This window comes from Scardinius erythrophthalmus (genome assembly GCF_964197995.2).
Source record: "Scardinius erythrophthalmus genome assembly, chromosome: 5".
Lineage (NCBI taxonomy): Eukaryota > Metazoa > Chordata > Actinopteri > Cypriniformes > Leuciscidae > Scardinius > Scardinius erythrophthalmus.
This window is the reverse complement of record NC_138225.1, coordinates 8,620,543-8,636,661: the sequence shown is the minus strand read 5'-3', so window position 1 is coordinate 8,636,661 and position 16,119 is coordinate 8,620,543. Positions and strand designations below refer to the sequence as shown.

The 16,119-nt window shown below is 36.0% G+C and overlaps 1 protein-coding gene across 2 annotated transcripts; it reads right to left on the bottom strand.

Moving 5' to 3' along the window:
• Positions 1-129: 129 nt before the first annotated feature.
• LOC308690764 (uncharacterized protein) lies at positions 130-15,363 on the bottom strand. Of its 2 annotated transcripts, XR_014030189.1 has the most exons (13): positions 15,213-15,363; positions 14,394-14,505; positions 13,858-13,951; positions 10,523-10,577; positions 7,154-7,294; positions 6,184-6,344; positions 5,701-5,799; positions 4,362-4,507; positions 4,097-4,268; positions 3,360-3,472; positions 2,691-2,778; positions 700-1,498; positions 130-446 (listed from the first exon to the last, which is right to left on the bottom strand). XR_014030189.1 is itself a non-coding variant. In XM_081365447.1 (12 exons), the coding sequence occupies exons 1-12, from the start codon at positions 15,325-15,327 to the stop codon at positions 1,445-1,447; spliced, it is 1,350 nt and encodes a 449-aa protein (XP_081221573.1). In that variant the 5' UTR covers positions 15,328-15,363; the 3' UTR covers positions 131-1,444. The 2 variants fall into 2 exon arrangements, 1 of the variants encoding a protein (XP_081221573.1); XM_081365447.1 differs by having other exon boundaries at positions 131-1,498.
• Between the last annotated feature and the right edge of the window lie 756 nt (positions 15,364-16,119).

The following is a 16,119-nucleotide window of genomic DNA, read 5'->3' as shown; positions in this document are numbered from 1 at the left end:
GCGCAATAATAACGAATGCTTTTCTTGTAGCTCTGACCTCCTATAGCTTTTCTTTGGTACTAACTCAGGGATCGGAGGTTTCAGTCATATGGGACAGGTTCTGGTGGAATACAAAATGATGAATAAATTTGTTGCTATAACATTTTATTGTGCTTTTTGTCCTTTCAAATATACTTACACAACTAAGCTATTTATTATAAGACAGTGGAATACAAAGCGTTGGGTCAATTAAAGAAGACATTTTGTTCTGTAAGACGGTTAAAAAAATCAGCATAGCTAAAAAAAAAAAACATTATAAAACATCAATTTAAATGTTGAATTTAAAATTATATCCATTTGTAAAAGCACTGTGAAAACATTAAGAAATATGAGTATTATTGCAGCCCTAAGACAGGCGTTTTTGCAGTACTGAGGTAAAGGCATTTGTCATGGAAGTGCTATGGTTTCTTAAAGGGATAGTTCACCCAAAAATGAAAATGTTGTCATCATTTACTTTCAGCTTATGGTCCCCATTGACTTAAATTTGTATTTTTTTTTTTTCATACTACGGTAGTCAATGGGGTCTGTTTACCCATATTCTTCAAAATATATTTTGTGTTCAACAGAAGAAAGAAATTCCTACAGGTTTGGAAAAACTTGATAGTGAGTAAATGCCGACAAATTTTTTCATTTTGGGGTGAACTATCCCTTTAAATTGACATTTTCTTAAATTTACATTTAAAAAGCTGAAAAACCAAACAAAATAAAGTAAAGAAATACATCAGTTTGTGATTTCACCCTGTATATATGGACGGTTAAAACAATTAAAATCCATCTTCAAAACCAGCTAAATGGTTTGACTGATGCAAGTTCATAGAATTAAAAAAACAATGCCCTAAAAAATAGCTAAAACTGTAACATTTGTACATCACTTCAAACCCCTGATAACCACTACAAAACATCATATATAAACCACATAAAATACACAGACAAACATGAACATGCAACAGTACATTCAGTTTCTTCTGTGGCTGCTGGGAGAAATTCTTCAGTTCCATCATATCAAAAGTAGAAATGTCACTGAGTAGAGAGAATATAAGGTGGGCAAGCGAACCTTTGGTTTCTCCCACAGTGCACCTGGAGATCAAAAGAAGGCTGCAGAAACCAGGCTAATGTCTCATGATAATCAGCGTTTATGGAGTCATTATATGCTGATAATAAACAGTTCTAGGTCTGATGATAAAAAATGCTTCAAATAGAAATACTAGCTGGTGTAAGAGAATACTGAGGTCATGTTTGTATGTCACATTTTGTTCAACACTATTCACATTTAACGAAAAGGCACCTATTTGTTTTTTATGATGCAACAATGAAACTACATCAGTATTTTAACACACACACGGATGTGATTTATGAATTATTCTGACGACTCTGATGTGACCAACAGCTGTCATTCCGGCTTCCTTCAGAAATCATATTCTGCAGCACACTGACGAAGATACTCCTCATACAGTTTCCGCTAAAACAAAGATGACAAATATTACGAGATTAGAAGAAGATAAACATCATCTGCAATCCTTCTAAAGGGTTTTTATGTGATGAAAAACCAGCATTGAGTCTAGTGGTCAGCTGGTCTGGTCTGGTGGTTTCAGAGGGGTTTTAGGCACTTGTCAGCGGGTCATTGTAACAACATTTTATATCATTTTTAAGATATTTAATGTATATGTCAACATTTGTATATTAAATGGTTTAAAAGAGTGATTTTCTTAGGAACATTTTAATAAAAAAAAAATAGAATCAAAATCAAGTTAAAAAACAATCAAGGCATGTTTTGCACAGTTTTTCTTTCAAGGATAGATTTCAGTTAAAGGGTTAGTTCACCCAAAAATGTAAATTCTGTCAGTAATTACTCACCCTCATGTTGTTCCAACCCCGTAAGACTTTCGTTCATCATGGAACACAAATTAAGATATTTCTGATGAAATCTGAGAGCTGATCACTCCTCCTGCAGGCTTATGGACACTATAACTTGCTGGCCCAGAAAATGTATTAAAGAGATTGTTAATATAGTCCAAGTGACTCCAGTGGCTCAATCTTAAGTTTATAAAGCGACGAGAATACTTTTTGTGCGCAAAAACAAACAAAAATAACGACTTTATTCCACTTTTCATTTCCTTCTCTCTGGGCCTCGAGTCTTTTCACGTAGTGTTTTTGCGTAGCGCGTCTGTGTTGCACGTCACCACGTATCACACATGACCAGCGTCGCCCAATAGTGAGCCTACGTGGTGACGTGCAACAGACGCGCTACGCTATTACACTACGTGAAAAGACTCGAGGCCCAGAGAGAAGGAAATGAAAAGTGGAATAAAGTCGTTATTTTTGTTTGTTTTTGCGCACAAAAAGTATTCTCATCGCTTTATAAACTTAAGATTGAGCCACTGGAGTCACTTGGACTATATTAACAATGTCTTTAATACATTTTCTGGGCTAGCAAGTTATAGTGTCCATAAGCCTGTGGAGGAGTGATCAGCTCTCAGATTTCATCAGAAATATCTTAATTTGTGTTCCGAAGATGAACGAAAGTCTTACGGGGTTGGAACAACATGAGGGGGAGTAATTACTGACAGAATTTTCATTTTTGGGTGAACTAACCCTTTAAGCTGATTTTTTGAACATTGAAACATCGATAGCAAAGCTAATGTATGTCGTACCTTCTTGGATTTGAGGACATCCTGGATGTAATCACTGCACTCCCCCAGTTTCTTCTTCTCTCTCTTAGTAAGCGTTTTGCTGCCCTGACTGAAGGAGATCACAGCATTCATTAAACTCATGAAGTGACCATTACAAAAACGGGATTCAGAAGTCCTGCATACGTCACCAGAGAGAAGCCTGTCGTTTTCACCGAAAGATCCAGTTGACTAAACATTATAAGGTCAAAAAATGTTTTTAAAAATGAAACATATGAATTGATCACAATAAGATCTATAATGTGCATGTAGCTGAAAAGTGTTGTCAAGTTGACATCTTGAAAACAAAGCTGGTCATTGTGCATTTTTTAACCAATAGTATATTTTTGCATTGTGAAAGTGGAGAAAAGGACATTAAAAACTTCATCTGTTGCACCAGAAAAAAAGTCAAGTTAAATGCATTGCATTGTGGGATATGTTCTTTGCATGCTGTATGCTCTGTTGTATAATAAGGTATCTGGCTATTCTGTATCTACAGAAAAATTGCACACTGTTGCACTGTTGAATAAACAGTAATGTTAGTATGATATTCCAAAATAGCCAAAGTGCTAAATAAATAAATATAAATGATATCAGAGTTACGGTGCCCCCTAGTGACAACAAAAGGAAACGATTAGAGGCAAGTTTGCTCACCGTGCAAAATATTTGGCCAGAAAGAACATGAAGTAGCACAGAGCACCGAAGGTGAGCACAAACCATATCTGCCAGTCTTCAGGAATCCAGTCCCACAGATACACCACTATTCCCTATTAAACACAAGCACACACACACAAACAGAAGAAAAATAAATCCTAAAGGGATAGATTCAACCAAAAACAACAATTCTCTCATCATTTACTCACCCTCATGCCATCCCAGATGAACATGACTTTCTTCAGTTAAACACAAACAAAGATTTTTAGGAAAATAATCAATCTCTGGGTGAAGGGGCGGTGCTCAGTTCACGTAAGAAAACAACATAATTTAAACATTAAAAGCGTCCCCACACGCATAACAGTGAAAACAAGGAATGACGAGTCAATGGCAGGGAAGCGTTGTCTCATAAATGACAGGAAATTCAGTCAACTTAATAAAATTTGTGTTTTTCTTACAAGCATCAATCGTTTTGCTTCAGAAGACATTGATTCGTCCAATGGGGTTGTATGGATTATCGTCACGCTCGCTGTGTGTGGTTTTTCGAGCGTCAAACGAGTGGCACTTATTAAATGACACTATATGGACTATTATTTCTTAAAAATCTTCGTTTGTGTTTATCAGAAGAAAGAAAGTCATATACATCAGGGATGGCATGAGGCTGAGAGCATTTTCATTTTTGGGTGTACTATCCCTTTAAAAAAAAAAATCAGAAAAACACAAAAATGAGTACATACTGTGGAAAAGTAGAGCATTTTAGCCAACCCCTCTCCTACAAGAGTGTCCAGTTCCTCTGGAGCGAAAGTGCTGATGATGAAGCTGAGGATGAAGAGCGATGGAAGGAAGATTCCCAGAACTGCGCACAGGAATGAATTAAACCGATTGCTTCTATTACAGCTCGCATTCACCCTGAGGGAAAGACAAATCCGTGCGAAACTGATAAATATTAGATTATATATGAGTCGTGGAATAGAACAGATGACGTGATGGATGGGTGTGTACCGGTCCTGCTCCAGTGTATGGTTGATGGTAGAGATGACCAGGTTACAGTCTTTCTCCAGCTGGTCCAGTGTTTTCTGCACTGCCTGGTTTATGCTCTTCTCAATGGTCTCACACACCTCATCAATCTGGTTGATGCATCTGCTGGGCTGCACACACACACCAAAATCAATTGAAATCATTTTATATTCACTTTACATCAACAATCTATACTAGTAGTGTCATGTGCAATTGCATAGTAAAGCAATAGGCTGTAAGAGGCTGTGCTATATTACCACATCTGAGCTGAGGGGTGTTATAAAAGTTCTAAACAAACTATTGATATAGTAATATAGCTATTTATCATAACTACAGGCCGTTTACAGTTGCCAAGCAATGTAACAACCAACATTTTGCAAGAGCTGAAGTGATGAAGTAATTTACTGTCATTACCAACAAAGCCGCATGTGGATGCATTTTACAGTTATGAGTATTGATATAGAAACTAATCATTTTGAGGATATGAACAGCTCATAACAGAGTTATTTTGTGATTACAGTAATTTTGTCCTTTTTCATATATCCTAGGTAAACTGACTGATATCGCAGACCAAATATACACTACCATTTAAAAGTTTAGGGGTCATTTTTTGTGTGTTTTTGGAACAGTCTCTTCAGTTCACCAAGGCTGCATTTGATCAAAATTACAATAATAACAGTAATACTGTGAAATATTATTACAAATCATTTCTATTTGAATGTATTTTCAAATGTAATTTATTCCTGTGATGCAAAACTGAATTTTCAGCATCATTACTCCAGTCTTCAGTGTCACATGATTCTTCAGAAATCATTCTAATATGCTGATCAAGAAACATTTCTCATTATCAATGTTGAAAACAGTTGTGCTGCTTCATATTTTTGTAGAAAATTGATCATTCTTTTTAATGAAAAGAAAGTTCAAATGAACCGCGTTTATTTGATATTGAAATCTTTTGTAACATAAAGGTCTTTAATGTCAATTTAATGCATTCTTGCTGATATAAATATTAATGGGACTGAAAACTTTTGAACAGCAGTGCATTATAAGCGGCCTGAAATCTTAGCTAGACCACTTAGAAAGAAATCTTAATAGAATCAGCCCATTTTATCTTTGTAGCTTTAAGTTGGGCCTTTAAGAAAAGTGTCTAATTCTCTTTAAGAGTCTCTGTTGACAGTAAATGCTGCAGAGAGACATACATCCATTTCCTCTGACACAGCAGTGCATCATGGGCAGGCTTCCGTTACTCATGTCTGATTCCAGTTCTAGGAGGGAAACCATAGACATTTAACCAACATGCTAATCGGTTACCATCATTTCTTACTTTTTGAGGGTTGGGGATGTATATCGTGGGCATTTCAAAGCCACATTTGTTGAGTCCAGGTCTCCTGCACAGCTCTTGGACAATCTGCATCATCACTCGCTGTGGGAATAAAAACAACACCATGTACAGTATAACTGACGGAGACATTTGACCTTAAGATGAGTTCATGTTGAATAGAAACTCCCAGAAGATTAGATTTGTAATAACACCTGTTTGGCTTCCTGTCTGAGAACAAATTATTATGGCAAGATGACCACACATTAAAGTCAACATGACATTTGAAATCACCTTATGTACTTTATTAATACATCTTCCTGTAAAATCAAATCCCATTCTGCATTTTATTGCAGACATAAATAGATCCGATTCCTGAAGTAAAACAGGTTTGAATGTTCATATTGACTTTAAGGGCAGTGAAGGCACACACACACACACACACACACACACACACACACACACACACACACACACACACACACACACCTGTCTGTCCGTTTCTCGCCCAACCTCGTCAGCTTTGCTCAGGTAAAAGCGCAGTTTGTCTCCACACTTCTCACTCAGCTTCTCAACGATGTTCAGTGTACGCTTGCACAACGCCTGTCCCATCGGGTCGAAGAACACGAAGACGAGGTCTGCCTGCTCACCTGGATACACACAGATATGTGAAATTATATTCAAATAACAGCTGTGTGATGTAACTTAGGACATAAAACCACACTCAAATGCATTAGGAAACAGAAATGCCACTGACATATTGTCTCATCAGCTTAAAAAAGATAATCAATCTTTAAAGGTTTGACAAATCTGCCTTCCAATGTTGACATTTCCTTCTGAAACAGGATGTTGGGTTGGGACATATCCAAGGGCTTGTCCTTTTTTTAAATAGCCAATAAGCTTTAATTTAAGCCACAAGCCTAGACGCAGGATTGGCTCCTTGCTACAATATATAATTGCCACAATCCAATTTTCTACATCAATATTTATTGGTCCATTGTCTTGAGAAAGACTGTACACTTTAAAATCTCCTGACTTAAATCCTCTTAACGATGCTCTTGTATACTTGATTCTGATTGTTCAATCGTCCAATGTGTATATCCACAGTTTTTTTTGTCAAACATTTATAATCATTTATATCCTATTGTCATATTATATTAACTTGTATTTATTTCATTTTTAGTTTGAATATTTTTAGTCCTCAACTTTGCATGTACCCTTTTTGAGTTGAAATTTTCCCATCTGATATTTTCAATTAACAAAAATTATTTTTAATAGTTTTAGTTAACATTATCAACTCAATAGTACATTGTCTAAAAGCCAAAAAGATATTAAAAGAAGTTCCTCTTAACAGAAAAAATGGCCCGGCTCATTAAAAGAGTAAAACCACCAAGAAAAATCCTTTTTAAAGTAGGCTATAGAAAACAAAATTGTCCAAAATGATGAGACACAGCCTTACCAAAAGAGGTGATGGCATTGTTGACATCAAAAGGGTACACCATATCTCCATCCACCAACCCTGGAGTGTCCACAAAGGTCACCAGGCTGAATTTCTTCTGCTTGGAGGTGGAAATCTCAGCGCTCAGGTAATCCGTGACACCTACAATATACAACTGCAGGCGTTTATAAAACTGCGCTGGAATTAGAAACGTTTATGGATTCGTCATGTGGATTTTACGAGTATCAATCTGCACAGTTGTTTCAAAACTACATTTCAATAAATAAATAAAACATGGTGATGAATTCTTATTGACTCATTGCCCTTCAAATCTGATTCGTCCCACTTTCCTGATCACGGCCCCTCTGGTGGTCTGTTGTAATGGTTACCCACAACAGCTCTTCAACTGGCAGCTTTAAGGTACAGCCACATAAAGCTAGCCAGTGAAGAACGACTGTGAAGCAACGCCAGCCGGCCAATACTTCAAAAGCATGTACGGTATTTAAGATAAAGTTACACATTGTTCACATTTTCTAAAGATTGCAACTGGTGCTTCACTGTGCAAAAGTCATTGCCACAATGGTTGCTTACATGTTCTGAATGATTTTAGCACGTTCTATGTAATTGCTAAGGTTTTCGGGGTGGTTTTAACTAAAAATATTCATTTTTTTTTGTCATCAGGCAGGTGAAAACCAACCATAGCTTAGATTATTAAGAAAAAGTAACATCACACCTGATATCCTTGAATCTGCATAGAAACTACACATCATGTCTCATTATGCTACCTTCACAACACATCTGCGGTTCACACTGAAGCTCTTTATAGTGGCTGCAGGTGTGCAGGATCTCGCACAAACCCGATTTGTTCCGTCTCATCTACATTCACCAAAGGTGCACCAACACACCCTCAAATCTGTCTGTCCATCTCTCTCGCTCTCAACTGCTCTCTCTTTCCTATTACAGAAAATACATCGGTTTTAAACGTGTGCCGTAAGACCTGCAGGAATTCTCTGGTAAAACGGTGGATCAGAGAGACTCTGTGTTTCTTCTAAACTTCCTTAAATACACAAATGTTTCCAGACAGTAAGACTACAAAGATATAAAATGGATGTAGATGATAAAGTGTATGATTTCTCTTTCCTTATGAGTATTCCACCACCATACAAAAGTATGAGCTCAGCAAGATTTTTAAAAGAAGTCTCTTCGAATCACCAAAAGCAGCATTTATTTTATGAAAAATAAATAGTAATATTGTGAATTATTATCATTTTATATCTATTTTTAAATGTATTTTAAAGTATAATTGATTATTGCAATGGCTATTTTTAGAAATATAAATTAATAGACACAAACGAGACCATTACTTACATACAGAAAGAGTATTAAACTATAAAATTAATGTGGATGTTTCTAGATAATTTAGCTTTTAATGAGAACTTAATGATAAATAATTGAATTCATACTGAAATGCTCACCAAGGCTACATTTATTTGTTTAAAACTGTTATATTGTGAAATATTATTACAATTTTAAATGCGTTTTCTATTTTTAAATGTTTTAAAATGAAATTCATTCCTGTGATGCAAAGCTGACTTTTCAGCATCATCACTCCAGTCTTCAGTGTCACATGATCCTTCAGAAATCATTCTAATATTCTGATTTGCAGCTCAAGAAGCATTTCTTATTATTATCAATGTTGAAAACAGCTTAATATTTTGCTGCTGCTGCTTAATATTTTTGTGGAAACCATGATACATTTTTTCCAGGACTCTTCATATGTCCTTACTGTCACTTTCAATCAATTTAATGCTGAATAAAAGCATGAATTTCTTGAAAAAATAAATAAATCTTGCCGACCCCAAACTTTCATTCCACAGGCACTACGTAATTAAAATCAGATTTAGTCATGTGCATGTGATATGCTCAATAATTACTCCGGGATCTTTTTTAAGGTGAAAAGGTAACTGAGAGATACGTCTCACTTTGCTGACACTGCTGCTGAAAGGTGCAAGGAGATACTGAGGGATCTAGTCCACTGGGGAAATGTCAAAGGTCAAGAAAGTGCAGCATCATCTCCAAACTGCAAAGCAGCACCACTGCGGACAGACCCGAGTCATAATGATAGTATCAAACTTTTTGAGGTAGGACAAACCGGCCCAAACCACACCCAAACAATGCACCAATCGCAAATCTCATTAGTCTTTCCAACACAAAGCCACACCCTAACAACCACAGGTTTGAAGCCAAGCAAAACCTTCACCGCGACACCTTATGGAGGTTTTCAAGCGCATAAAAACTTGTTCATGCTCTTCAACTTGGCTAAAAACTTCAAACAAAGCAGAACGAGATTCATATAGACAAAAATAACCAGAAAATTGTGTTTTTTACTTTAAATAAAGTGCGATGTACATGAAAATGGAAGGATGCATGCATGTTTTACAAGAAGAACACATCTCGTAATTATATCAGGCTCGTGATACAGTATGTGATGGCTGTACAATACGCCATATATGTTCTGTGTAGCAGTAATGTGGGAAGCCATTTCTCCCTCTGTATCCCACCAGTGCTGCACTATTGTCAATGTGAATGACTCATTCTGGTTCTCTGCACCAGGTGAACCCACACTGCCCACTGAAGGAAAACTGCACGATCACTGATGACCTCTGACACGCCCAAAGATCACTCACCTACACCGACGACGACATCAGCTGGACTCTTACATAAATGCACAGTGAAAAGCGTGAAGTCAGCAGAGTTTATCGAGGAGCATGTGAATGAGATGTGTTGCTATGTTTCGGATACAGCGCTGGCCGTACATACGCTCGCATGAGTCAGTGTGAGGTGTTAGTCATAGCTGTAAACTCTCCTGCCTCGACTACACATTTCCATCAACCTCAGTCTAATTTCGAAGCATTAAAATAGGAAAATAGCTTAAGAGGTACTATAAACTACAAACATTTGAAGAGTAAATTGTGCTACCATGCGGCAATAATCAACAACACCTATGTTGTTATTTATTCACATTCGATACGCATGGAACAGACGAAATATTCCTATTCGTTTTGTATGAATATTTTATGTGTGCACAGAGAAATACAGGTGTGCAAGACTACAAAAATGAATTGCAATGTAAATCAAAAAGATGAACAGGTAAATCAGAGCAACATACATCACCAGAAATCCCTAAAAACCCCATTTAAAGGTGCTGAAATATTGAAATCAAGAGATGAGATTGGAGACATTGATAAATGATGTTGCTTATGAATTATAACATCTCTACAATGCTGATTAAACCTAAACGTTCTGTTTAATATATTTAAATATACTGCACATGAATCTTTTGACAGCAGAGTTAAAGTTAAATATCAATCTGAGATTATAATATCCTACCTTTGAACTCCAGCAGAGGTCTGAAATGTGGGTAGAGGTGAAGCGTTGCATTTCCCTGTAAGGAAGAGAAGCAAACATGTTGAGAAAGGAAAGATAAGACACATTTAAAGAGGAGTATGTGGTGTGAAGTCAGAAGCCAGGCCCACTGTAGGGAGGCTCCCCGCTCGCTCTCTCTCTCTCTCTCTCTCTCTCTCTCTCTCTCTGCAGGCTGGGTGATGATGGTGTGATGCTCTCGGACACACTGCAGCTCTCTTCCTGTTCTGCTGGAAGGCTCTTCCTGTAAAGAGCTGATAATGCTTTCATATCACTCCATCGCCACGATTACATTACTCACGTTGAGGTCTTCTTCACAGAGACGGAGAAGGAAAGAGAGAGAGGGAGAGTCCTATATGCTAGGGAAAAAAGACGCTGTGTCTTTAAGACAACCCCTCTGCTTCCAGAAGAAGCGACTGACTGAGCTGTGATATTGTGTACGCTTTCACCACATGCACGCATGCACAATTTTCCCTCTTGCTTCCTTCTTAACACTGGATCCATAATCTGCATCCATCAGAAGAACATTGCATTGCTCATGGGTTGCTCTTTTATGGAGATTTAATGGAGAACTAAGTTATATTTTAAGTATCTCAGATGTACAGTTCCTAAAGAGAAATATAAATAGACACAACTGAGACCATTGCAGAAAGAGTATAAACTAAAGCTATCAAATTAAAGGGATAGTTCACCAAAAATGAAAATTCTGTCATCATTTACACACCATTGAGTTGTTCTAAACCTGTATGAGTTTCTTTTTTTCCTCTGTTTTAAAACAAAAGAAGATTTTTTGTAGAATGTTGGTAACCAAACAGTTGCTGGTCCCCATTGACTTCCATAGTATGATAAAAAAATATATATACTATGGAGGTCAATGGGGAAGAGAAACTGTTTGGTTACCAACATTCTACAAAATATCTTCTTTTGTTTTCAACAGAAAAAACTCATACAGGTTTAAAACAACTGAATATAGTATTATTTTAAAAAAAGCAAAAAACTGACTGACCCTATAAACATTTAAACTAGTGTATGTAAGATTACTTAAGCAGCTAACAGCTATAATTTCTCTCTAGGAGAATATAAAGAGATCTTATTTGTTCTTGTTCATTTCTGTAGGTCTATCTTATGTTCTTAATCTGAACAGTATTTAACAGGTACATCTGAGATGTTTGAACTGCGGATATCATTGCACACAAATGCAAGCCTTCACAGACGTCATCACACATCAGAACGTCAGTTAGTAAGCTCGACTGGAATTCAGAATTCCACAGAAAGCTTTACAGATTTCAACTCAACTCTTATGCCGGGATAATATTTTAGCTATTTTGATAATGCTACAATCAGCTACAAGTGAAGCACTCTCAGCGTCTTTGACCATATTTCAATTAATTCTGAAGAATTTCCTCCTCAATCAGCTGAAGAAACAAAAAAATGAGATGGTGTCTGTATCTACTCACAATGACGTTTATTGGACTTGTGCCAATAGAGATGAAAATAGTGTGAGAACAGGAAATAATAGGGAACAGGATTGGGCAGGATTTTCTTGCTCTGATTTTAGGAGGAAAAATTCTGAAGCTTTAAACATGTCAAAATGTACCAAATGAATCTGAGCCTATGACACTATTATTGGTGGCTGAAAGCAAACAAACATTTCTTTAAAAATACTGTCTCTTTCTAAGTACTAAAGCTTCGAAAAATGCATTCAAACAGGTTCAGCTAATGTGTTTTCATTGGATTGATCTCTTTGCAGCTTGGTTTTGGCAGCTGGTCTTAATGACAACAGTGTCGACATTTGACCCATGAGTCATTATTAATCGCCTCAGGCTGCGTCTGAAATCTTAGACTTGTTGCCTCGCTGCCCTATCAGGCAATGACTTTGCAGGCAGCGTTTGCCCATGAAGGCATCTTAAGAAACTGATTTCTGAGAGACTTCTGAGGCAGAGTAACGGATTTATGATCTAAAGCAAAATAAAGAGAGCTAAGAGTTAATATTTTATTAGTACAATAGTACTTTCTTGCTAGAAATGACATTAGAAGTGGAAAACGTTGGTCAAAAACGTACATTTACACACAAACTGACCAGCAACCGCAACTTTCAGACGCCATCTTTATTTTTTAGCTCAACAGTCACAGAATGGAACGCACGGGATGGTGGGATATCGAAGGCAGCAAAGGATACATCTAGAATCCCTTAAAAAATCAGTCAGATGAAGGCATCTCAGGAGACAGGAAGTGATGCTTACATTGGATTCGTACGTGTCTTGAATTCTTCCTACCTTGGAATGTGTCTTCTGAAGGCAGCATTTTTAAGATTTCAGACACAGCCACCATTAACAGCACCATTACACAAATGCACATCTGTTTCAGTCATGTGACTTTCCGCTCATCCGCCATATTTACGACCATCAGGAGGGCAAAGTAATGGCAGTGAATACAAAAACTCACAAATAGAAGATGTGTGTGTATGTATATATATATATATATATATATATATATATATATATATATATATATATACTGTATATATATATATATATATATATATATATATATATATATATATATATATATATATTTTTTTTTTTTTTTTTTTTTTTTTTTTCAGGTATATATATCCTCTGTATATGGAGATGGATTGTGTATTAAATACATATAAATGTCCTTGAATGTTATATTTGGTTATATTTGGTTTGGTTATATTTTTGTTATATTTGGTCAGGTATGCAAGGGTTATTATCGTTAACTAAAACTAAAACTATTTAAAACATTTCTGCTACTTAAAAAAAGGCTGAAATAAAATAAAATATAAGTATTAAAGAAAATAATAAATGCTGCATTGGCAGTAAACTGAAATAAATAAATAAAAACTAACACAGAAACTGAAATAAAAAATTTATTAAACCTAAATAGCAATATAAAAAATAACAAAAAGCACAAAACGAACTGACTAAATATAACACAAATACAAAAAAAAAAAAACCTAATTCAAAATAAAAATAAGAAAAATAACACTGCTAATTTGAATTCTGTAAAAATGTATTCTGAAACCTAATGTGGATCAAATCCAATGATCAGTATTTTTTCTTTTCATCTCTGTTCATGTGTTTTTGTGTTCACTGCCAATACTTTGCCCCGCTGTTGAACTTACATATGAGGGAAGCGGACTATACTATACTATCCTAAACAGATAAATATCTGTGCTAGTAATCAAATGCAAACAACATTTTCCTTGCTACATACAGGGTTTTTTAGCAGCTTTCTCGCAATAATCAAATTTCTGGTGAGCAAGTAGATAAACTTACTGTTAGTGACTCTCGTTTTCTTCCACTGGTTATAAACGTAAAGCCTTGAGTCTCTATGGCCACACCTGTCTTCTGTATGTGCTCCTCCACATACCTGAAAGATAGTCATCCCCTTTTTATTAATATTTTTATCCCCATTTACATATATAATTAATCCTCTTTTTATAAAAGTTTTATTTCTAGACCTGGAAATGTCATGTAAAGTAATACAATCTTAAAACGACTGCATTTTTATAATGAATGTACATTTTTCTAGTTTCTACGCCGAGCTCTAAAATATTTTACCCGGTAGAAATTGTGAGTAAACCATATTTTTTAAATCCTTATCATTAATAATAATCCTTTTAATATTATTTTTGTGGACAATTAAGTCAAAAGGTAGAGAACCACTGTCTTAAAGTTGAGATATAACGAAGGGGAAAAGAAAATGTGATTCTCAATAAAAAATAATATGTGTGTCTGTATAATCTTTAAAATGACCTCCAGATCATTTTGGGATATAAGGTGTTTTTGATGTGAGAGGTGTGATTGATTACCAGTTAATGAAGGAGCTTTTTCCGGCAGAATGGTTTCCCATGATCATAACTATAATCTTTTTCCGAGGAGGTAACAGTCTCACTCCCAAACTCTCTGCCATTTTCACCAATCCTGTCAAACACATTCAGACAAAAAGGGCTTCGTTATCAGAACATGATTGCTTCTCAACAACAATTTAAAGATGCAAAGAGGGTAATACTATAATACTTCTCATAGTATTAACTTCAATTACATCTATCTATCTATCTATCTATCTATCTATCTATCTATCTATCTATCTATCTATCTACACACACACACACACACACACACACACACACACACATACACACACACACACACACACACACACACGTGGGAGTGTTTGATAAAGTGCATACAAACATGCACCTGTATACTGTAAATATACTGTTATGCCAGTAAAAGACCTTTCAGTGTCGATTAACTTGAAGATCTTGTATAATCACCGATTTACATGTACTGTACTATTACTATTACTGTACTGTACTGTACTATGGACCCATAATCTGCAGTACCGTGACAAGCAGAGACAACTGGTCAAAAGCCGGTGAGCTGTGCCTACATAGTCATGGCATTTATCATGTAAAGTCCGAAACTGTCTAGGTTGGCAGTTGACTGTATTTAGACACCGCCTTCTGAAAGAATGACACAGTATAAATATAACTAACAACATTACATGTCTCGGACGATGAACTTTCAAGCTGATTTGCACCTTACTGTGTTTCATAAGGTTTTAGATCATATCAAAGACAAAACAGCAACATGTGTTTACATATGAATGTGTACTCGTTATTTACCGTTCTCGTTGTCGATATATAAAGTGTGACATTCTTTTAGTATTCTTTCACTCGGTGTTGTAATGGTTGACTCCAGAGGATTTGCAACAGCTCGTGGCTTCTTACAGCCTGACATATTGGAAAGCGGGTAGGACTGATTTTCCACGGCAACAAACGTGGGGGAACCAAAATAGTGTCGCACACATGTAGAAGACGTCAGAAATGTACAGAGCTTTGGCGCCCTCTAACGGAGGTGAAAATTTAGTTGCACAAATCAGCTAATACTAAATAAAAATAAGTAATATAACAAATATTTAATAGTTTTAACGTAGTATAAAAAAAAAAAAAACGGAATTTAAGCGAAATACCATACTAGGCCTACATTAAAGAAATACAGGTTTGGAACAAATGTAAATGATAACAGAATTTTAATTTTTAGGGGAACTATCCCTTTAAGAAATCAATCAGGTTAATGTAATCGGCAACAATAACTCCAGAATCAGCATATCATTACATATACCACAGTAATGCATGGTTGTTGGATATAATATGAGTGATACTTTGAGAGGGATAATAGGCACAATGTAGAGTAAAGAGGACCTTTGGATCTTGGAGTTTCTGAACAGAGTGTAACTTTGTGTAAACCTGATCAACCTGCAAGACTCGACTTTGGGGCACCTCTTGCATGTGAAATGTGGTGTGTGTCTCTTTAAAGGGATAGTTCACCCAAAAATGAAAATGTTGACATCATTTACTCACCCTCATGTTGTTCCAATCCTGTAAGAGTTTCTTTCTTCTGTTACACAAAAGAAGATATTTTAAAAAAAAAATGTTGAAAACCAGACAGCTGACGGCACCCATTGACTTCCATTGTAGGAAAAAAATAATAATAAGACATTGGGTCTTACTAAAGTCTGATTATTACCAG